Source organism: Cetorhinus maximus, chromosome 14, assembly GCF_964194155.1.
Source record: "Cetorhinus maximus chromosome 14, sCetMax3.hap1.1, whole genome shotgun sequence".
Lineage (NCBI taxonomy): Eukaryota > Metazoa > Chordata > Chondrichthyes > Lamniformes > Cetorhinidae > Cetorhinus > Cetorhinus maximus.
The window spans coordinates 72,499,739-72,523,787 of NC_135892.1; the positions used below are offsets into that span (position 1 = coordinate 72,499,739).

Here is a 24,049-nt window from a genome sequence, read left to right on the forward strand (position 1 = left end):
CAATTCCACAGCTGTGTCACCTGTTGTCATATGACAGGTGGTTCTATAATGGAAAAGAAAATGTGCTAATTTGTCGCTATAGAATCTCCAGGCAATTTCTTCACATCAGATTTGAACGTCTGAACTGCTCTCTTGGCCAGTCCATTTGAAGAAGGGTGGTATGGTGAAGTTATCACAAGTAATACTGTTAGGGCTGACAAATCGGTGAAATTCAGCATTCACATATACTGTTCCACTGTCTGATACGGCCATTTCAGGTAGTCCGTTGATAGCGAAACTTTGTAGTAGCTTGTCCATTGTAGCAGAAGCTGTCGATGACCTCACTTCATATATGTCCATCCATTTTGAGTGCACACCAATGATAAGTGGAAATATTGTTCCCATAAAAGGTCCCACATAGTCGATGTGTACTTGCACCCATGGCCTTCCTGGCCATTCCCAGGGGTGTAACAGAACTGCTGATGGTAATTTTTGTACTTGCTGATACTGCATACAACTTCTCGCTAAGTTTTCTATCCCTCCATCCATCACAGGCCACCATAGATAGCTGCGTTCTATTGCCTTATTTCTGAAAATTCCGGGATGTGCACTGTGAAGTTCAGGTAACAATGGCTTGCATCCTTTTGGAGGGACAATCACTCGTGTTTCCCACAATAAGAAACCTTCCTGGCTGGTTATGTTGTATCTTCTCTGGAAATACGGTTTCATTTCATCAGATTCTTGTTCTTGTGACCAACATTGAAGAACTTGATCTTGCCCTTTCGATAAGACTGGGTCTCGATTTGCCCAATCTTTAATCTGTCTGGCACATATTGGTGATGAAACCATGAAGTTCAATAATAAAACAAATTCTTGAGGAATTGGAACATCCTTCTCTTTTACTTGCATGGGCAAACGACTGAGTGCATCTGCGTTTGCAATTTGAGTTCCAGGTCTATGAATGAAAGTATACTCATATGTTGCCAAGATCAATGGTATTATTTGTGCTTCTGTGCCTTCTTTCAATAGGCATTCTTCTTACTGACACTGACTTTATTCTCGGCCTTCTTTTCGACCTCCATATTGACCAGACTAATCTCAGATGCCAGCTCGATTTGAGTGAACTCAGTGGTTGAGTTTTCCAGAATTTCATCATCTATCTGCTTCTTAGAAAATTCTGCGACTTTTGCCTCGAAAATCTCTTTGGTTTCACGTAACTGATTTTTCAGGTCTTCCATCTCTTTTTTGCATTAGTGTACTGCTTCCTGGAAAATTATGCATTGTCAAGTCTTCTCTGCCAAATCATCTTTCATTTCACTTAGAGAATTGCAGAACTCTTCATGTTTCTCTTCATACTTTTTCAGGGGTACATACTTAGATAGACGGGAAACTGGGAGTGTGTGAAGGCCTTTTGGCAGGTTTTCACTTTTCTTTTGGAGTCTCGGTGACAAATCAAGGTTGATTTCCTTCAGCTAGTTTCATCCTAGTATGCTTGGACCTCTGCCTGCTACCACCATCAAGGGTGATTTCATTGTTTGACCTCCGTTGTATACTGTGACTTTACTCATGCCCTTGACTCTTATGTCTTCTCCTGTGTAAGTTTTCAATTTGGCATCAGTTTCTTCCAAATTTAGTTTACATTCCCCATGATTCAGGTATTTGAAAGTATATTCACCTATCATGTAGGGCTGCTCCAGTATCCACCTCCATTCTAATAGGCCTCTCATTCACTCTTATGGTTACATAGATAGGTTCTGTTCTTCCTACCTTTAAATTATATTAAGAATAAATATCTGAATCTATCACTTCAGGCTTTTCAGCGCTGTTAATCTCATTGGGTTTTTGCATTTGTCTGAAAGTGCCTGATTCTATCTTTACAATGTCTCATGAGGTGTCCATTTTGATGACAGAAAAAACATTTGATCTTTTTTAAAATATGATTCATTACAGGTTGTCTGCTTCCACCTCTGTTACCATTATGCCATGTTTTTGCTGCTAAGTTATCTCTTTTAATTTGTCTGCTAGCGGTGGATGCTTCCCGCTTCTGAGTAAAGCTTTACACTTTCATGCTCTTTTTGGCTGAGGCTTCCCACCCAAGGTGGAAGACGGAATTCTTTTGCGCTCCCTGTATGGCTCTTGAGTCTCACACTGCACCTTCCATTGCCAGAGCGATTTCCAATGCCTTCTGAAAATCTAAATTTGTTTCAGACAATAATCCCTTTTGAATCACACCTTCATTTATACCATACACCAAACGATCTCTAAGCATATAATTGATAGATGTACCAAACTCGCAATATTCAGTTAATTGTTTCAGACTTGCCACATAACAAGAAACTGTATTCTCCATGGCTCTAATCCTTGAGTTAAATTTGAACCGTTGCATCATCTCTGATGGCTTGGGCTGGTAATAATTCTTTACGAGGTTGACTAAGTAATCAAAACTTTTTGAATCTGAGGCACTGGGTGCCAACAAATTTCAAATTAATCCACATATCTTACTCCCACACGTGGATAAGAGGACTGCGCGCTTCATCTCTTTCCCCCGCAATGTCGTGCGCTAGGAAAAAGAACGCAAGGCAATCAACACAATAAGACTAGTCGTCCGAGGTTGGATCGAAAGGCTTACCTCTTCCAAATTGCGGCATGCTCTGAGTTGATTGATTCGGTGATCAGGAAGGAAATTTTTCTTTACTTACAACTACTGTGCGAGGTACAGTCCGATTTCGGTTCTTCTGATTTCCTTTGTTCTGTCTTGATTTTTACCTCGTCCTTTGGTGTCTTTTCTTGCTTTTTACTCATCGGCAGTTTGTTGGATCCAGTGCCCTGGTTTGCAGGGGCTAAAGGATCCAGATTGCACGTTTGTTTCTGGGTGACTGAGTTGGTACCAAGACATGGAAGATCAGTAGACCGTTCTTAGAAGAAACACATTCTGTTTATTCACAAAAGGAGGTCAGCAGCTAAATTTGTGTGCTTACAACTCAAAACTCTGTCTTTACTCTTCAGACTGTAACTCAAGACTATTGACTACAGAGGTAGCCCGCGCTACTCTGCTATTGGGTACCAGACCATGTGATCTTAAATTACAACATTTGTCTTAAAGGTATATTACACATTAGATTATTACAAATCATTAGGTTCAGTGTCAAAATTTGCAAAGCAGTATTAGCAATGTTCAAAAGCAGCATAATACTTCTTGGCAATAAGTTGGAATAAAAATATCGGTAGTTGAATAATCAGTAGCAATCCTCTTACTTTTAGTGAACTGCGGTATCCAATTTCACAATAGATCTTGCACACTAAACATTGTTGGAATGGTGATGCTGGATTATACAGTTATTGAGGAAATATGTATGAACCTTGGAGTATTCCAATTTTTTGGTCACTAAAACCTTTTACCAGTCTATTTACAATATACGAGCATTCATCATCCTCACTGCTTCACACCCAAAATTTTACAAAGTAAGCTCTCAGGAACATTAGATTCAGGACATTATTTAAGCATTGTTTTGTGTTACCTGTACCTTATTTGCATCTTTTGCCATTTCACTAACTAGAACAGCTGGGCGAAAGCTGTAAAATGATTTATATGGTCTTAATTAAACCCATATAATTCAAGAGGGTTTTTTGAAAAAAAAAACATATTCCTGTGGGGATCAATGTTTGTAGGTGTGCAAAGGGGGCTTTTAGACAATTCCCTACATGCTTAGTGTTCAAAAGTTTTCATGCCTGACAAGACTGGTAATTACTTAGATATTGAAAAAATATCTAACAGCATATTCAATTTATTTTGAGAACAAACTAATATATATATATGCATTTAGGTATGCATCAAATCTGCTTGATAAACTTTCTTTTTACATAATTCATTATTTTAAAGTAGCCCCCAGTTTCTCCCTAAGGATTCATATTTCTGTTTCAAAATACATGGTCTGCTCCAAGGCCACCTTATGCTCTCTGTAGCTAAACACCAGAAAGCTTGGGATGTTGCCATTCTAATTTTACTGCCTCTGTTAGGGAGGTTTCCCAGTCACCTATCCATACCATTCTGGTTAACATAGTTCTCAAAGGTAACTGAGAAGAAGCTGAGATTAAAACAACATGCTATGCACTGCAAGTTAGTACTCTAATGCTTGTGCATTTTCATTCAACTCCCATTTTTAAAAATTCAGTAATATAATAATAGAATGTTCCTTAAGAAATTTTCTAAAAGCCTGATGAAAAAAGTTTCAAGACACTGAGGTGGCAAATTAATGCTCAAGGACAGTGTTTACAGATGCACAGCTGAATACACCAATGATTTTCAGCCCACCATTTCAGGAAGAAAAACTGAGGCGGATGAGAGGAAGTAATTTATCAAGTTTGTTGAAAATCCAATAGAGTTTTAAATCACTGAGGTTATATATCAGTATTTACAGACCCAGGAATAGGACACATAGACAGCTTCCTGCATGATCATTTTTGGAAGAAACCCAGTACCTGCCTATAGGCGATTCATAGGTCACACTAGATATTTTGGCAGAGGAAACTATCTTCTATAGAATAATATTATAAAGTACTTTTGTATTCTTAAGTGTCTGTAACTGAATTAGCATAGTTGAAAATGTTTTTGTTAAGAAATTAATTATTGTTACTTAACTGATCTTAGAAGCACGAGAGACAAATTGATCAATATTTTTAATGTTATTTTTAAGTACATATTAAAAAGCTGAATGCTCCAAATGAAAATTTCAAAGATTGTTTCAACAAATTAAGGAATATATTGTGTTTTTACTTTTTGATATTGCTGTCACATTAGGAATTTAGTTTGATTTAAAAAAATAGATAACATGCTTTGAAGTATCATATCTGTATTCGCACATAGACAAAAAAATGAAGACAGTGAAATAAGCCATGTAACATAAACCACCTCAAATAAATTTTGAGTGGTAAAATTAAAATAATTCAGAACTAGGTAACAGTTCATGTGGAAAAGGGATTCAGGCTTTGAAGGTTTATATCAGGATGTCAAATTGCAGACATCCAACAAAATGCAGGGGTGGTTTCTGTTACTTGTTAGACAATGATGTATTATGGAAAATATGTTGTGTAATGATTTCATATAATTCTTTACATTTTGATACAAATAAGCTATAATATCAAACACATACATCTGATTTAAACTTAATTATTTGGCTACTGAATATATAATCTATTGTGCTGGTATATGCATTTTATGTAGAATAGATGTTTTTGATCATTATTTGGAATCAGCAATAGGATCAATAGATTAAAATATTCCTCTTTTCCTATTTCTGTTCATTGCATATAACAGTCTTTCTGAAATCCATTGCAGATGTCAATGTTCTAAGATGAACAGATGGTTATTCAAGCTAATGGAAGCACCACTTTAATAACAAGTGTTACTATGTACACAAACAGACATGGAGATTGGAAAGATTTAAAATTCATCACCTCCAGTCATCAGGGTCCTTTCCAATCTGTACCATCAGACAGGGGAAAAAAATGCACTTTATATATATCTGATATACATAGCAAAATAGATATAGATTGAATTTTTCTGCTTGAACTTGGCATTATGGTTAAAACAAAATGAAATATAATTTCTATAACAATCACTTTTCACTTTACTTTAACCACAATGCCAAATTGGTGTAAAATGTTTCTGGAAACCAACAGTATACCAAGTATACTAACCATTTTAAGATGCAGCATATTGAGCTGACCATATGTTACAGTACTGTTCAGTGGCTGAGTGATTCATGCCCGTCACATTCTAGTATATCAATTAAACCTCTTTGAATTCTGCATGATTTGTGTCTGTGTTATTAAAGCCTGCTAATTCATCCCACTTATATGTATGTTATAAATCTCTAGGAGTGCTGCATGATTCATGAGAATCTGCAAGCATGTTACTGCAAATTTTGTGCTTGTAATTAACAATAAATTGTTTATAATATTGTGCAATTAAATCTTCCAGTCACACTGCAAACAAACTATAAAACGGAGTTTTGTTTTAATATATTTGAAGGTAAAGATTTCAGTCTTTATGATTAATAGATTATCAGCTTATCTTCACAAACATTATTATTTGTTATTGAATTTATTAATAGATACAACCCAACCAGTCTGTAAGTCACCTTGGGACCAATCTTACATTCTCATTACAATGCTACCTAGATTTGAAAATTAATGAACAGTAACATATTATTTTCATTTTTTATTACATATAGATCATCATTGTATTTGTATTATCATTTTCCAGTATTGTACACACCTTCTGCTTTTAACAATTTCTTTAATATATAGACATCAAATTTTAGAAAACGGTATTCAGATCACTGCACTGTCCAAAAGCAAGATGGTCACACATTTGTCTCTACTACTTCCTTACATATTCAAGTTCATACATTATGATAATGTAACTATATTTTCTCAATGCGTAATGTCGAGTGTAATTCTTTCAACAAATATGTGTATACTTTTCTGTGTGAGTTATTTATAAAATGTAAAGCACAGAGTAATACCAAAATGTAATATGTTGGGATAAATGAGTCTAAAGATTGACCTCTATATAACCATTTAGTATAAAAGAAATACAAATTAGAACTAATTCCTTCTACAACTGGTCTTTATTGTGATGAGGAGAAATTTTTTCTCTCAGAGGATAGTACGACTTTGGAATTCTCTGCTTTAGAAGGTGGTGGAGGCGGGGTCATTGAATATTTTTAAGGCAGTGATAGATAGATTCTTGTTAGGCAAGGGAATCAAAGGTTATCGGGGTTAGATGGGAACATGGAAATCGAAACACAAGATCATCAGCCACAATCTTATTGAATGGCAGAACAGGTTCGAGGGGCTGAATGGTCTATTCCTGTTCCTATTTCTTATGTTCTTATGCTTTCTAAGATGCTGGTTCTATCCATCAGTAGAGTTGGGGGTTAATTCTCTGTGTGAAGTTAGAAGAAGTAAAATGGAACTAACTACACCACATACAGTTTACATTTTTGGAACAGTTCTGCTGGACTTCAATTCAACTGGTCAAATTCAATATCAAGTGAAATTGCATAGTGGTATACAGTAAAAGCTTCAGTCTGCTTTAAGCTATTCTTTGGGAGCAGGTTCATTTCTCTTTTTTGATGTACTGCAGTATTTATAATTTTCTGTGAATTTAATGAAACCAATTGAAGTCCATTTATATTTTAATCCAATTTAACAAGTCAACTTTGTGGAATTTGAAATATTTTGGCCTAACACCCTATCCAGTTCATCAGCAAAGTACATTCAACCCCTTATTTCTCACAGGTATGGAGACAATCAGCATGGATGGTTTTTCTGTGGTAGGTCTTGTTAGCCATTGTGTGGACTGCTTTCTGTGGGACACTTTTTTTTAACATGTAGACTAGTTTTAATTTTGAGAAATTAAACATTAAAAATCTTTGATGTAACCTATGTTATATAAATAATGCATTTTAAAAATTAAAATGTATGTGACATGGACAATATATTTAATTTTATTCCTGTGTGGGTAAAAAGAACCATATAATTCACCCATGACTGTATTGCTCAAGGATTGTTCTGCTTTCTTTCATCTTAAAATACCTCAGATTATTCTGTACCACTACATCTGAAACAGTGTCCATCTCCTTGAAATAAATGATCATATAATTAACAAGGATGAATCATCAGAGAATTCCAACACTGTTCAAGTGTTCTAGTCAAAGGTGGAACTAATTCATTTCAACTGATTTCCACTGCTTGGTGCACATTTTTGATTTTTTAAATTCCTGGCAACAGCCTTAGATTCATGAGTCCATACATCAAGTCAGTAGTTTAATGCGCAAATGAAATTGAATTCAAAGCAGAAAACTAATTGAAGGACAGAAACAAAGGTGCTCAGTAATGTGGTTTTATTAATCTGGAATACTGCATTTGCATAATTATTTCTTCTTTTTAGTGCGCCTACAGAAACTGAATGTTATAATGAAGGGCTTGTTCTTGGCAAGAAGCAACAAAATGCATTCATTGTGTATAAAAAAATCGCACAAGCATTCTAAAAAGAAAGACAACGATTTGGAAATAGTTACTTAGTTTTTGGATTGCAAGGAGAACAAATTACATGCCTATTTGATTTCAAAAATTGCAACAATATACTAGTTATGCAAAACTAAATCTTTATTACTAAATCAATTAGGATACTCAAGCTAATTATTCAACCAATAATCAATTGTATTCTAGTGAAATATTACAATGTAGCACTTCGTACACAATTACACAAATGACTGTTTGGTATGGATATAATCTTATCACAGCAAAACAGAAACTACAGGAGATCGGTATTGAAAATGCAAGGTAAATTTTAGAGTGTTATTTCCTTGAGTAAAATCTGGTCACCTCATAATTCCTGAACTACTCAGACAGTATGATAGTTCTCCTTCTAATGTTTGCATTATGAATCTGTAGAGGACATCCTGATTTAAGTGCTGTTACTATGTTATTTTGGCAGCTGATGTGGAATGCTTAAGAGACATTGAATAACTTAGAAGTTAGGCCATGCATATGCCCTGGATCTCTCTGGCTAATGTGCAGTGCCTCTTGGTTAATACCTTTCTTATGACCAAGGTGACTTTTGACTAATACTCAGTCCTCTTGTTTACAGTATTCAGATGAGTTTAATGGGAGCTTTCTTACATAGCTTTTCAATTTGGACATTCGTAAAGCTTAAAATCTACCCTATTTGTTTCAAACAAATACGCCATAAGTAATATACAATCTCTAGTGCGAATTTGGCACAGGGATTGAGCTGGCTACATTTGAGTTTAGATGCAAATGCAACTAAGTTATATATGTGCTCCATCTAATAGCCAATTGTGGTTTTCAGGTGCAGCAGGGTTGGAGCTAAGGGATAATTATATCAAGGCGAGCAGATATAATTCAGGCCGCATTCATAAATTTTGAGTTCTGTTGCTAATTTTGTATTTATCACACATTGAATCCTGCACACTCGACATGTGTCTTACTGAAAACACCATCTCTTATTTCTGAAGGTGGTTTTGTGATAAGCATTTTCAAAATTAAAGGTGTTGCTTTGTGTGTCACACAAAATTTGCTATTATACAGAATCATAAAATCATTAAAAAAAATACAATACACAAGGAGGTTATTGGGCCCCTTATGCTTTTGTCTCACTTCTCTGCTCTTTCCTCTGTAACTTTCTCCCATCAGTTATTTCCCCAATCCCCTTTTGAAAGTTACAATTGAATTTGCTTTCACCACCCATTCAAGAAGTGCATTCCAGACCACAACAAGCCACTGCAAAAATAAACATCTCATGACGTCTTTGGTTCTTTTGCCAATTACCTTGGGCTGGATTTTCATAGAGATGTGGAGGTCGGCTTGGATGCAGGTGTGCAGTCCATTTAGCACTAGCAGCCAGCATGCCAGTCTGTCTGCATGGTCACACCTCTGGTCTATTTTAAAGGAGGCTGCTTTGAGCAGGAGGGTGGAAGGTAGCTGGGGGGGTTGCGGGGGAGAGGTGGGGTAGGGTGATGGCTACCTGCCCACAGTGGTGGGTCATCAATTAAATCAATTACAGGCCTATTAAGGTCTGTTGCTAATTTTGTATTTATCACACATTGAATCCTGCACACTCGACATGTGTCTTACTGAAAACACCATCTCTTATTTCTGAAGGTGGTTTTGTGATAAGCATTTTCAAAATTAAAGGTGTTGCTTTGTGTGTCACACAAAATTTGCTACTATACAGAATCATAAAATCATTAGGTGGCACCCTATCCTCCCCCATCCCCCCACCTCTCCCGAATACTGGCCGATAGATGGATGTAGCCCGGGCCAGCAATGCCTCTGTTAAATTCCCACCAGCTGCAGCCATGATTGCGGGAGGGTGACAGCCACCCTGTGGAGGAGTTTCCCCAGCAGCTGTGGCCACTATATTGAAAAGTCTTCAGAGGGTATCTCCATCTTGAGATGCCCTCTACCTTCGTTGCCAGCACCCATCTCTGATGGCGGGCTGCTGATCTTACAGTGCTGGATGGCGTCCTATTGGCCCTCCAGACTTGGGAGTCCACACATTGTTCTTATTTGGACAGGGCTCCTGGAGGCAGCCACTGAATTGGGCACTTCCTCCAAAATCTTGCTTTAGGTCCTGTTGCTGGCATTTGTGGGTTCCCTTCCTGCTTTTCTTCCTGACAGCAGAATTGGGAGCTGCCCCTTAAATCTGTAAACTTTGGTTATCAACCTTTCTTTCACTGGGTGAAGGTTCCCCTTATTTACTCTATTAAATCTATTTCTAAAATCTCCTTTTAACCTTCTCTACTCTAAGAAGAATAACACTGGTTTCTTCAATCTCTCCACATTAGTGAAGTTCCTCATCCCTAACAATCTAGAAATCCCACCCTGCCTAAGGCCTTGACTGCCTTACTAAAGTATGCTGCTCAGAATTGAACATGGTACTACAGTTGAGGTCAAGTGTTTCGTAAAGTTTTAACATTGCATCCTTGCTTTTGTATTCTATCTCGCTATTAATAAAGCCAAGGATCACATATGTTTTTTTTAAACAGCTTTCTCTGTCCTGTGCCTTCAAAGATTTGTGTTCCCATGTCTTTTCGTTCCTGTACCCTTTTAAATTTGTTTAGATTCCCATTCACTCTTCCTACCAAAATGCATTAAATTTCATCTTCATAGTGAGAATATATCACAACAGGTTTCCATAAATGGTAAAAATGTTTTCAGATTTTTAAAAAAAAATTTCCACTGCAGATAAATGTACTAAGGGATGAGATTTGGGCAGTAATATAAAATGGGTGATAAAGAATAGGCAGCTGCTTTATATTCCACCCAATTATCTTTGCCATTGGGTGGAATCGGCCCAGATTTACACTAAGTGCAGGAGCAGGCGGGAAAAATGACGTTTTACCTGCTGGCTACAATGACGGCTTTTCACGCCATATCGTCCTAAACCCACCACATTAATTATGCGTTCTCAAGATACACATTTCAATGGTGGGTGGGCTCCGATTTCCCTGCCATGCCGTCACCTCGCAGCTTCATCATGCCAGGCACCACATTTGACATATAGCCGTGATCAGTGCGTCCAGCCCGGGACTGCTGCAAAGAAGACATGGCCCCAAAAGGCAAGAAGACTGCAGCCCTTGAGTGCCTTTTGGACACCGTGGAGGCCCTCTGTGATGTCCTCTACCCCCGCTCTGGCCACAGGAGGGGCAGCAACATCACCACTCAGCTTGGTAGGTGACAGTGGTGGTGGTGATCAGTGCCAATCCTACACAGAAGAGGTTGGCCATCCAATCAGGTGGAGGATGAATGATCTCATCAGTGCCACCAGGGTACGGCAACCATCTCATCACTCTAAACCCAAACACTCAAGCCCATCACACGTTCACCGGCATCTCACTTACTGCCAGCTCAGGGAACATCACCATCCCTTCTCACACACACCCTCACATCTCCAACTGGCCTCATCTCCTCTGGAGCCTGCCTCCTCAGCCCTCACCATCTTGAGGCCACTTGCACAGATCAACATGTGCCCCCATACTCACCCTTAGATACCCTCCTTCCACAGTTCAGCCTTCATCCTGCAGCCTCTTCCCTTGCCTCAGGCCACTTCTCCCCCTTCTCCAAGCAAGTCCTAGCCCTGCAGCCATCGAAAAGCCATCCACGTATGGCTGATCTGGTAGGTACAGGCCTGCCCGTGAGCCCCCCTAAAAGTGATGTGGTGTTGTCTGCGAAGCCTGACGCTGATGACTGCGAGTGTTGACCAAAGCAAGATAGGCAAATAAACCTTGAAGTCCCAAGTGAAGTGCAGCCCGCCAAGTACATGCCTTATACATGCTATTGTGAAACACATCGGTGTGTTTTCCCGCCAACATGAGCGGACGATCCAGCGAGGAAGGGGAACAATTCTGGCGAGCTGGCCTAATAATATGCAGATGCATTACAATGAGGTTCCCAATGTCTGATGGCAGGAAACGCAGCCCGCCATTGGCGGCTGAGCGGACAATTGCAAACTGGTTCCACGCCATCGTAAAATCGATCATGCCAAATTGTCCGTTCATGTCACTGAACATGCCCGACACCAGCGGGCACGGAAAAGCCTGGCCATTGACTTCAATATGAATCAATATTGCTGATTTTGTGGCATCGTCCAACGTGAATTTTATCCCTTAATGTCCAAAATAAAGATTTAAATTAAGTAATAAGAAATTACAAATTTCATAATAACATGATTAAATTTATCCACAGTTGTTCGTAAGTAGAATGCTTCCTTTTTTTAACTGTCAACACAACAAGGCTGTTTGATTCAAAATTCAACTGATTTTTAAAAGTAAATCCAATGACAATGAAAATTACACTGCGGGGGAGGGGGGGTGCAATTTTCATGTTGTCATCTCCTTGCACGATACTAGGACTATAATTGGGTGGGAAGCAATAGTAATGACTTACCATTGGTTGTTCACACATTTTGGTTTTTGAGTGGACCTTGACTTATGCAGTTGGAGCTCCTGCCAGAAACAGGCAGGCAGAAATGAATAAATGCTAAGTCTAGTCAAATCACAGAAATGTTGCAGCTCAGAAGGAGGTCATTTGGCCCACTGTGTCTCCACCAACTCTTCGAATGAGCAACTCACCCAATTCCATTCTTGCGCCTTCTTCCCGCAACCCTGCGCATTCTTTCTTTTCAAATAACAGTCTAATTCCCTTTTGAATGCTTCAATTGGACCTGCCTCCACCACACTCGGGCACAGCATTCCAGATCCTTGGCACTCGCTGGGTGAAAAAGTTTTTCCTCATGTCACTATTGCTTCTCAGGACATCCAACACCAGTTAAGCCTCACAAAGGCATCCCCACAAAGCACAGACAAAACAAGTTGAGTGACTGCTATTATTAATGATACTTAAAGGGATCCTAAGCTGCTCTCAGATAAAACATTAGAAAGTTGTGGGAGAGGTTTTACTTGTAAATCTAAGTGACCTAGAATTTTGGCCATGCAGCATATGTTTTTCAGATGCTAAACGGCCTCCTAACCCTCCGACATAGCAAGCAGGAAGCACATGTTCATCCAGATGTGCACCCCCTGCTATCTTGGTGAAGACATAAATATTGGAGTGCAGTGTTCACACCTTAAACAGACAACGTATATACAAATAAGATGTCTAATGCGTGTTTGAGGACTCTTCTGGGTGACTGGCTTGCCCTGAGGCAGTCAGTATCAGCCAGTCTCAGCAATATCAAAACTACCTCTAGCCGAACAGATGATCCTTAAAGAGACTGCATGATGTAGTGAACAACTGATATGCTTTCAAAATATACTCACCTGAATGTAGAGTCAGGAGAAATGCTCGCTGCTGCTGGTCAACATTCCTGCTCTGACACTGCTGCTCTCCACCTGGTCACCAGTAGCTCTCCTCCCCTAAGCCCAACAAGCAAGTACCTCTCCAACATCTGCCCCCGCTCCCACCCATCGCTATATGCCAACCCGATCGGCCCCCCCAATTTCCACTCGCCCCATTTTCCTTACTTACCTGAGAGCAGCTGTCAACTGGTAATCAGATTGAAACATTAATGGGGTGACTAGTATACATAGGCAATTTCTGTTAAACGTGGTACAGAAATCTATAGTTAGAAAATCTGAAAAAAAAATGGGGGAGAATTTTCCCCATGTCAGGCAGGCCGTGCGGGAGTGGGCACGGGTGGGAGAGGGCGCAGACGGGCGCAGACCCGATTGCCACCCGCGATCGGGTCCGCGCCGCCATTTTACGTGGGCGGGCCAATGCAGGCCCTTCCAGCGTAGTTTACGACTCCCGTGGATAACGAGAGTGGGCAGGCAGCGGCGGGCGTGCTCAGACCGCCAGGTCCAATGGCGACCCAGCAGCCTGTTTAAATGAAGGCCTGGCAGCCTTTGAAAGGCTGCTCATAGTGGCTGGGAGAAGAGCACATCAGAGGGGCAATGTGCCTGACGCAAGTCCAGAGGGTAGGTTAGCAGGGAGGTGTGCCCCTCGTTTTTCCGATGAGTGCATAGTTGCCCTCCTGGAGGAGGTGACAGCGCAGCGGGAGGTCCTTCTTCCAAGGGATGGGGGGGCGGAGGCCTCCCCACGTGACCAAACGTGCGTGGGAAGAGGTGGCCGAGAGTATGAGCTCCCATGATGTTGCAGCGCACATGGCTCCAGTGCAGCAAAAGATTCAAGGATCTCCTGTTCTCGGGAAGGGTGAGGACCATGTTGCCTCAAGTCACTTAATGCAGCTGTCACCCTTTACCCCCAACACCACCCTGTAACCCCACCCCCCAGCAACTCTGAGTGCAGTAATGGCATTGAATCCTTCATGGCATGTATCCTTCGCTGGGTGTGACAGCAGAGATTGCTCATGCCCAGTTCACCCTGAAAGGCTTGAGCTAGGATGTGTTCTGCAAACACAGCATGTGTGACACTGACGTCCAGAGTATAGAATGGAGGTGAAACTCAAGGATCTGCACCTAGGCAGAGTGCTGGAACTGCGAAGCATGTCAAAGTCAGGGTGCTAACATGCTGGGAGGGGAGCTTCCAGTTGGCGGGGCACCAATCCATCTGCTGGCCTTTGTGCTCCATGTGCTTGTGCCTCCTCGCTTAGCAAGGTTACACCTTGTGATGCCACATGTGAAGGAAGAGGCATTTGTGCAATGAGGTGGGGGGGGCGGTTTGGTCAGCCCTGGCTTGTTTGGGTGAGTGTGCGGCAGCTGCGGGGTGACAAAGAACTTGAGTCCTGCAATGTCCCAGTCTGGTTGGGTTGGCAGGAATCCAGGTGCAGGCTGGACTAATCAATGCTCCTCCCTCCTTTTCAGGAGAAGACTGCGCACAATGCCTGTGAACAAATGCGGACTGGCAGAGGGCAGGCCCAGTTGGCCATCCTAACAGCTTTCGAGCAGCTAGCCATGGATCTGGAGAGGTGCCATACCCCCAGGTCCACCAGTGGTGGTGAGGCTGGGGTGCCAGGGGGAGGTATGTTTGGTGAGCACTCAGGTCACCATATGTGTCACAGAAGCCATGGCGCTGCTGAATGCTCAGTGATTGAAGTTAGCAAATGGGTTTACCACTGATTATGGAAGGATGAGTGTATAATGATCCGGGGGAGCGGCATGCAAATTGACATTGTCTGCACTGTAGCTAATCAAATGTCCTTTTTCTTCCTTTCAGCATCGCCGGAGCAGGGCCGGGAGGAGGCAGAGGGCCCACCTCTCACCCCTGAAGCCCCAGAGCAAATCCACTCACCAGCGTCACATCATAAGACCATAAGACCATAAGACATAGGAGCAGAAATTAGACCATTCGGCCCATCGAGTCTGCTCTGCCATTCAATCATGGCTGATAAGTTTCTCAACCCCATTCTCCGGCCTTCTCCCCGTAAACTTTGATCCCCTTACCAATCAAGAACTTATTTCAATCTTAAATACACTCAATGACCTGGCCTCCACAGCCTTCTGTGGCAATGAATTCCATAGATTCACCACTCTCTGGCTAAAGAAGTTTCATTTACTAACCATCTCAGCCAGGCAGACACCAGTGCAGATACTAGCATCTTGGTGGGAATTAGATATTCGGCTAGTGTCCCGGGCATGGTGCTAAGGGCACTTCACACTTGCTTGAGGTGCGGGCAGAGACAGGGAGTGCCTAGGGTGCCACCAGTCGGAAGACTGCTGGGGACCAGGTACATGCTCAATTGACGGCTGATGATGTGCCTCTGGAGTTGTCCGTGAGGCAGCAAACGCTGGAAGTGTTGCAGGGTATGCGGGATGATCTGGCGGAGATACATGAGGCTATGCATGGCATGATGCCCATGCTGGAGGAGTCCACGCAGAGCATCACCGATGCAACGAGCCTCATGGCTGAGCCTCATGCTTCCTCCGTGGAGAGAGCAGCGACTCTCATGGAGAGGCTCCCTCAGAAGAACAATCAGGGCCTCGTGGAGTTGTGCTCGGACCTGCAAGCCCACACAGCGGCATTGGCCTCAGCTCGTCAGTGCCAGTGTGGGAGATGGTTTGGGCACCAAGTATCCCAGCTCGGTGTCCATCCATTTATGGTGAGCAGGGACGACTGAAGCGACCTCACGTCGGCGCAGCAGCTGCCTGTCGTCACTGCGGGCTCCTCTCAGGATGCTCTGGGTGAGGGCAGCAGCTTCTCCACCCCTCTGCCAGTGACTGTGGCATCCGATGAGGCTGCGGCGACTGCGGAGATGCCAGCTGTGGAACTGGCCGCTCCCTCCCAGGCGGGGCCATCAAATGCTCCACGGGCCAGAGGACATCCGCCAAGGTCATCGAGGCCAACAGGACAGCACAGTGAGCAGGCTGTTTCAGATGCCAGTGCCATCGAGCACCCAGACGTAGCACCCTTAGCGTAAATTTAAGGCACCTTAGGCACACCACGGGTTTCTCACTGGTGCTTTTATGTTGGCCCATAGTACTTTCTGGAAGACTTGGTGTGATGTCCAACACCTTTTTTTTTGCTTTATTAAGTTACATTTGTTCATTCAATAAATTTTGACATGTTGCCATGCCCCAGGGTGATTTCTTACTTCTGCAAGTGGACGGGAAGCCATGATCTTATGAATGAGTTGTTTGACATTGAGCTTTATTGATAAGGGCCTTAGTTAATGTGATTTTCCAGAAAGATTCAGCGCTCAGGTATCAAGTGTGGAGCCTGCAACCCTGGCATGTGTTGAAAGTCCATCTGTGGTGTGCTAGCTGAAGGTTCTTTGGATTAAAGCCTCCCGGGTGTCCCTGCCTACCTGCAGTATCCCGGGCCTGCATCTACCCTCTCAGCATTCTCCTGTGCATGCTCATCCTCGGACTCACTGCTGAACTCATCGTGTGCATCCAGAGCAACTGCGTCTACGTCTTCCTCGTCCACTGCATCACCCCTTTCCAGCACAAGATTGTGGAGAGCACAGTATGCAACCACTATCAGCGACACATGATCTGGCGGGTATTGGAGTGCATCCCCTGAGTGGTCCAGGCATCGGAAGCACATCTTGTGGTTCTCTCCACCACAGCCCTTGTGGAGGCGTGGCTTCTATTGTACCGCTGCTCAGCTTCTGTTCTTGGATGGTGGAGAGGCGTCATGAGCCACCTTCTGAGGGGATAGCCCTGGTCACCCAGCAGCCATCCATCCAGCCGGGTTAAAGCACTGAAGAGCCTCTGCATCTGGGAGTGTCTGAGTATGTAAGCATTGTGGGAACTCCCCTGGTACCTTGCACAGACTTGCAGAATCTGCAGCTTGTGATCACATGCTATCTGCACGTTCAAGGAGCGGAATCCATTCCTGTTGACGAAGGCACCGGGCTCAACTGCTGGCGCCTTGATGGCCACATGTGTGCAGTCTATTGCACCCTGGGAGCGGGGAAAGCCAGCAATCACTGCGAAACCTCTGGCTCACTCTGTCTGGCTGGCTTCATCTCAGCGGTAGTGGATGAAAGTCAATGCGCGCCTGAATAGAGCGTCTGTCACCTGCTTGACACAAGTGTGGACAGCTGATTGGGAGACTCCACAGAGATCAGCCACCGACCCCTGGAAAAAGCCAGAGGCATAGAAGTTGAGGACAGCTGTGACCTTTAGAACCACTGGCATGGGGTGCCCATCCACACAGTTTGCGGAGATCTCAGGGCCTTTTATCTGACAGATGGAGGTGACTGTCTCCCTTGAGAGACAGATCCTCCTTCGGCACTGGACCTCAGACATATTGAGGTAGCTGCTTCACCACCTGTATACCCTGGCAACAGGATATTGGCGTCTTCTGTGGCCCCTTCCGCCTTGCACTTCCTGTTGGCCCTGCGCCCCTTGTGCCTGTGCCTCTCTTCCCAAAGGTGGCTCCCCTGGAGGCTGAATGTGGACTCCTGGCCTCCTCCCTTCCTCCTCAGAGGAGGTTCCTCCAGTGGAGAGCACAACTCCCATTCCCAGGTAAGGGAAGGCTTCCTGAAAGCTGCAGGCCCCAAAAGTGATCTTTACTGTAGAGCCCTGACCAAGGCTTTTACTCCTGTCCTAGCAGCTGGTATGAGTTTTGAAGTATTCCTGCTCATACAGGTAAGTATAAGTAGCTTTCACACTTAAATACCTGAAAGATCACACTCTCGACTCCACTCACCCCTCTTATCCCACCCATGGATGAGGTTTATATAAATGTCTCCTACCCGCCTGCCCATTGTGCCCGTGCGAAGTCGTGAAGATCGCAGAGGCTGCGATACATAGAATTCAATTGCTGCCTCAAGGGCCTTAACTGGCCCATTAATTGATGGCAGGCGCGCATCCGAACTTATAGCGCGTCCGCCTTCCCGAATATTGCGATGGCGCGCGGTGAAGTCGGGACACACGCCTGACGCCACCGTGCATCATTTTATGCATCGACGCGTGGGGTCCACCCCCGCATGCCAACAGGAAAGTTCTGCCCATGATGAAAGACCAGCAATGAAAAGTAAGGCTTGTAAGCTTCTCTATGGGTGCTGTATCTTGAAGAACGTTATTGAAATGGAGAACACTGAGCAACAGCAGAGAATGCGTGATCCACTGATAGACTTTCCAGGTGCAATGACTGGGATTACAAAGAGAATGAGTGAGTTGATGTTACAGGGCATTGTTGTTCAATAGATAGAATGAAGTACTCCATGGAACATCAAAAGTTGGAATTAAATGAGTCTATATACAGCTTGACCAAGGCCAGGCACACTCTGAATGTCAAAATGGCTGCCGCCCTAAATAGGATGACAGAGAGGTTAGTCTTGGCCTTACAGTGCCACACAAATCTGCACCAAAGTGTTATACAGAGGGATGATGGCAAAAGGGGACATGAAGCACTTCCACTTCTCACCCATTACCTACTTGCTTTAAAAAGAACATCCCTGGCATCAACGTGAGCAGCTGGTGAGGCACTGCCCAAACCACCTTCCTTCTTATCATCTTCCTCATCTTCTTCCTTCTCGCCCTCTGAATCATTACAGATGATCTCCGCTCTGCATCTTATTTCTCTTGCAGGTCCAAACCTCACTGCTGTGATAAGCAGAATACATCACACCCATTCTGGAGATCCTAGCTGCTGCATACTGAAAAAATTGTCCAGATCTGTTTAGGTGCCTGAAAAGTAACTTGAGCATGCCAATGGCTTGTTCTATCACATATCTTGTGGTTATATAGCATTGAATGTAAGGTTGTTTGGCTGGTTTCTGATGGGTGTCATCAGGCAAATTTGAAGTGGGCATCCCTTTTCTTATCTCTTAAGTATGCTTCCAGGTGCCAAAATGTCAGTGTGCTTTGACTCTGAAGGAGTCATACAGACTCGAAATGTTAACTCTATTTCTCCCTACACAGGTGCTGCCTGACCTGCTGAATTTTTCCAGCATTTTCTGTTTCTATTTCAGATTCCAAATCCATCTACAGCCACTTTCAGCCAGTTCTCAATCCAGCGCAGTGCATTGCCACAATGTAGAAAGTTCCAATCTTGCAGAGAACCCCTTATATGATGCCTTATCAATTTTTTTTGAAAGACTAGCTAGCCAATATCGACTGTGTTTCCCAATCCAGAATCTTGGTGACTTCTTCAAAAGATACAAATGGGACAATTAGCTGTGAATTGCACCATCAAAATAGGTTGTTGGGTCCCTTTGAAGCTGTAAGCTTATTTGCTTTCATAGTATTTGTGTGATGTTGAAAATGGAGATACCACACTGGTGCTATCAGAGATGGCCTTTTGAGCTTGGAAGTCATGCCAAAAGGATATATCATAAGAACATAAAAAATAGATGCAGGAGTAGGCCATTTGACCCCTCAAGCCTGCCCTGCCATTCAATAAGATCCTGGCTGATCTGCCCCAGACCTCAACTGCTCTTTCGTGCCAGATTCTCATAGCCCTCAACTCACCAATGTTTCAAAAACCTACCTACCTCTTCTTTAAATACATTCAATGATCCAGCCTCCACAACTCTCTAGGGTAGAGAATTCCAGACATTCACTACTTTCTCAGAGAAGAAACTCCTTTGCAACTCAGTTAAATGAGTGTCCCCTTATTCTGTTACTATGTCCCCTAGTTCGAGATTTCCCCCACTAGTGGAAACATCTTCTCAGCATCTACCCTGTCAAGCCCCCTCAGAATCTATACATTTCAATAAGATGACCCCTCATTCTTCTAAACTCTAATGAATAAAGGCCCGAACCTATTTAGCCGTTCTTGATAAGTCAACCCTTTCATCCCAGGAATCAGCCTAGTGAATCTCTTTTGAACTGCCTCCAATGCCAATATATCCTGTTGTAAATACGGGGACCAAAACTTACACACTACTCTCGGTGCAGCCTCACCAACATCCTGTACAGTTGTAACACAACTTCCCTATTTTTAAACTCCAACCCCCTAACAGTACAGGCCAAAATTCCATTTTCCTTCTCAATTACTTGCTGTACCTGCATGCTAACTTTTTGTGTTTCATGCAGAAGAACACCCAGATCCCTCTGTGCTGCGCTTTTTTGGAGTCTCTCTCCATTTAAATAATAGTCTGCCTTTCGATTCTTCCTACCAAAGTGCATGGCCTCACACTTTCCTACATTAAACTCCAGCTGGCAAGTTTTTGCCCACTCACTCAACCGGTCTGTAACCTCCTGCAGATTCTTTATGTCCTCATCATAACATGCCCTCCCACCTATTTTTGTATCGTCAGTAAATTTGGACACATCGCACTCTGCCCCCTCCTTCAAGTCATTAATATAGATTGTAAATAATTGAGGTCCTAGGACTGATCCTTGTAGGACTCCACTAGTTACGTGTTTCCAACCTGAAAAAGACCCATTAATCCCGACTCTCTGTCTTCTGTGTGTTAACCAATCCTCAATCCATGCTAATACATTACCCCCAATATCACGTGCTCCTGTCTTGTGTAGTAATCTTTTATATGGCACCTTATTGAATGCCTTCTGGAAACCCAAATACACTACATCTACTGGTTCCCCTTTATCAGCTCTGCTTGTTATATCCTCAAAGAACTCTAACAAATTTGTCAAACATGATTTCCCTTTCATAAAATCATGTTGACTCTGTTTGATTGTGTTAAGCTTTGCTAAATGTCCTGATATTTCTTCCTTAATAATGGACTCCAGCATTTTCCCAATGACAGATGTTAGGCTGTCTGGCCTATAGTTTCCTGCTTTTTGTCTCCCTCCCTTCTTGAACAGGGGCATGGTTTTCCAATCCGCCGGGACTCTACCAGAGTCCAGTGAGTTCTGGAGTATTTCGACCAATGCCTTGACCACTTCCTTCAAAATCCTTGGATGTAGGCCATCAGGTCCTGGTAACTTGTCTGTCTTTAGTCCCATTAGTTTGTCAAATACTTTGTCCCTCGTGATAGATACGGTTACAAGATCTTTCCTCCCATTAGCTCCTTGCTTATCTGTTTCCTTTGGGATGTTTATAGTGTCCTCTACCATGAAGACAGGTGCAAAATATTGGTTTAAATTATCTGCCATTCCCCTGTTCCCTGTTATCAATTCTCCAGTCGCATCCTCCAAGGGTCCTACGCTCACTTTAGCCACTCTCTTTCTTTTTATATACCCGTAGAAGATCTTGCTGTTTGTTTTTATATTTCTTGCCAATTGACCTTCATAATCAATTTTCTCCCTCTTTATTAGCTTTTTAGTCATCTGCTGCTGGTTCCTAAAAAAATTCCTAATCCTCTGTCCTACCATTAGTTTTTGACACTTTGTATGCCTTAGTTTTTGACTGGATACTCTCCTTGACTGCCTTTGTTAACCACGGGCGGTTCATCCTTCTCATCAAGTCCTTCTTTTTGACTGGGATAATTTTTTGCTGAGTGTTATGAAATATCTGGTTAAATGTCTGCCACTGTTCATCCACTGACCTTCCCATTAGTCTATTTTCCCAGCTCGCTTTAGACAACTCTTTCTTCATACCTCTGTAATTTTCCTTATTTAAGTTGAGGACACTGGTTTGAGACCCGAATTGCTCACCCTCAAACTGAATTTGAAATCCTGCCATATTTTGATCGCTACCCCCTAGAGGATCCTTAACTACGATATCTCTTATTAATCCAACCTCATTACACATTACTAGATCTAAAATAGCTTGTTCCCGGGTTGGTTCTGCAACATATTGCTCTAAGAAACAATCCCTGATGCACTCTACAAATTTGTCTTCCATGTTACCCCTGCCAATCTGATTTGTCCAGTTAATATGCAGATTAAAACCACCCATGACAATTGTAGCTCCCTTCTTACATGCCTCCATTATTTCCCGATTTATACTTTGTCCTACAGTGAGGCAACTCTTCAGGGGCCTATAGACGACTCCCACCCGTGTCTTCTTCCCCTTGTTATTCCTATTTCCAGCCAAACTGATTCCACATTACGATCTATTGCACCTACATCACTAATCATCACTGCACTGATATCTTCCTTTATTAACAAAGCTACCCCATCTCCTTTTCCTTTTGCCTATTTTTCCGGAACGTTGAATATCCTTGAATATTGAGTTCCCAGTCTTAGTCACCCTGCAACCATGTCTCTGTGATAGCTATCAAGGCATGTTCTTTATTTCTATTTGTGGCGTCAACTCATCTATCTTGTTACAAATTGTTGCGTGCATTCAGATAAAGAGCCTTTAGCTTTGACTTTTTACCATTATTTCTCATTCTGGTTTTGATTTCTGCTGCACTCTTCTTATATTTTCTGCGCCTTCTTGTCGATAATCGATTGATATCGTTCGCCTCTTCACTACCCTGCACCTCTGTTCTCTCGTTTCCTTTTAAATTTTTAAACTTCCCTTCAATTGAACCCTCCCCCTCCCATGTTATGTATGGCATGAAAGATCTGTCATACCTTAAAATAGTTCATCGTCTAAGTGCTGAAGTCCCGAAACAGCACACAGTGATAATTTAGTTACAGGTAGCCTTGCATTATATTATCTGAGGTGGTTTTCCTTAATGTTCTTAGTTTTGCCAACATTTTCTTTCCTTTTTGTGGTTTGTTACACTAAACAGGAGATTTCCACATAATCAGCTGATGAAACTGTAATTAACAATACTTTCCTCTTCAAAATCTGAAGCTGCAAATTAAGTGGTGAATAGCTTGTTTAATTTAATACAGTCATACTTAAATTTTCTGGATGACTATTCCTAATAACATAAAAATTACATCATTAACTAGTATAATGAGAATTTTGCACTTATCAAAAAGTGCTATATTTTGCACAATTGTGAGTATGATCATAATATGGCTAAAATATATCAAAACATACAATTTATTTGCATCCATCAAGAAGTCGAAATTTAACTGTGTTCACATTAATTGTTGTTCATGTGCGCGCGCGTGGGTGTGTGTGTATGTGTGTATAATATGGCAGGATTTAATAGTACCTGTAGTTAATGTTTGACCTGAGCCTTGTTCACTTGTTATACATCCAATCCGATTACAGACAGTGATTGTAAAGTTGTAAATTCTGTAGGGTTTCAAATCTGTCACAATGCAGAATCTCTTTTTGGCTGCCACTTTATGAAGCACCTGTATACAAAGTAAATAGAATCAGTGTTGTGATCTTATCCAAAAAAATATTATTTTACTTTTAAGATTTGAAACATAGATTAAAGATAGTAGCTCATTATGTGAATGATAACATTGGCACACCTGATATTGATACATTATTCCTAATATAAGAATTTACTATAACAGCTCACAGGCCAAGGATATTTGTTGTAAGTTCAAAAAGAAATGCTACGCTTCACTGCAGATATTTTTATGTTCTAGTTAATCTCCTGTGATAATGCTCATAAATAATTTGGGAACTGGGACATGATTGTGATATTTAGCTGTTAAGGTGGAGCTGTGTTTAATTTGGCTTATCCCTTCAACGTCACTGCTCAAGCAAGTGGTCAAAATTGACATCTTTCAATTTGAGGGAACTTTCTGTAGATTGGCAGCTTCATATGAATCACTGGCGTTTACCATCTTAGAGAGAAAGGAGCAGAGAGGATGAGAGGGAGAAGCAATGTGAGAAAAGTATAAGTGGCGAGGGGGTG

At 42.2% G+C, this 24,049-nt stretch overlaps 1 protein-coding gene across 1 annotated transcript in view; it reads right to left on the bottom strand.

Annotated features, from left to right (window-relative positions):
• Positions 1 to 24,049, bottom strand: part of ush2a (Usher syndrome 2A (autosomal recessive, mild)) — a 1,183,552-nt gene that overhangs the window by 883,829 nt on the left and 275,674 nt on the right. Inside the window, exon 20 of the mRNA XM_078556364.1 lies at positions 23,390 to 23,534. Coding sequence (XP_078412490.1) covers positions 23,390 to 23,534 — 145 coding nt within the window. The remainder of the gene's footprint in view (positions 1 to 23,389; positions 23,535 to 24,049) is intronic.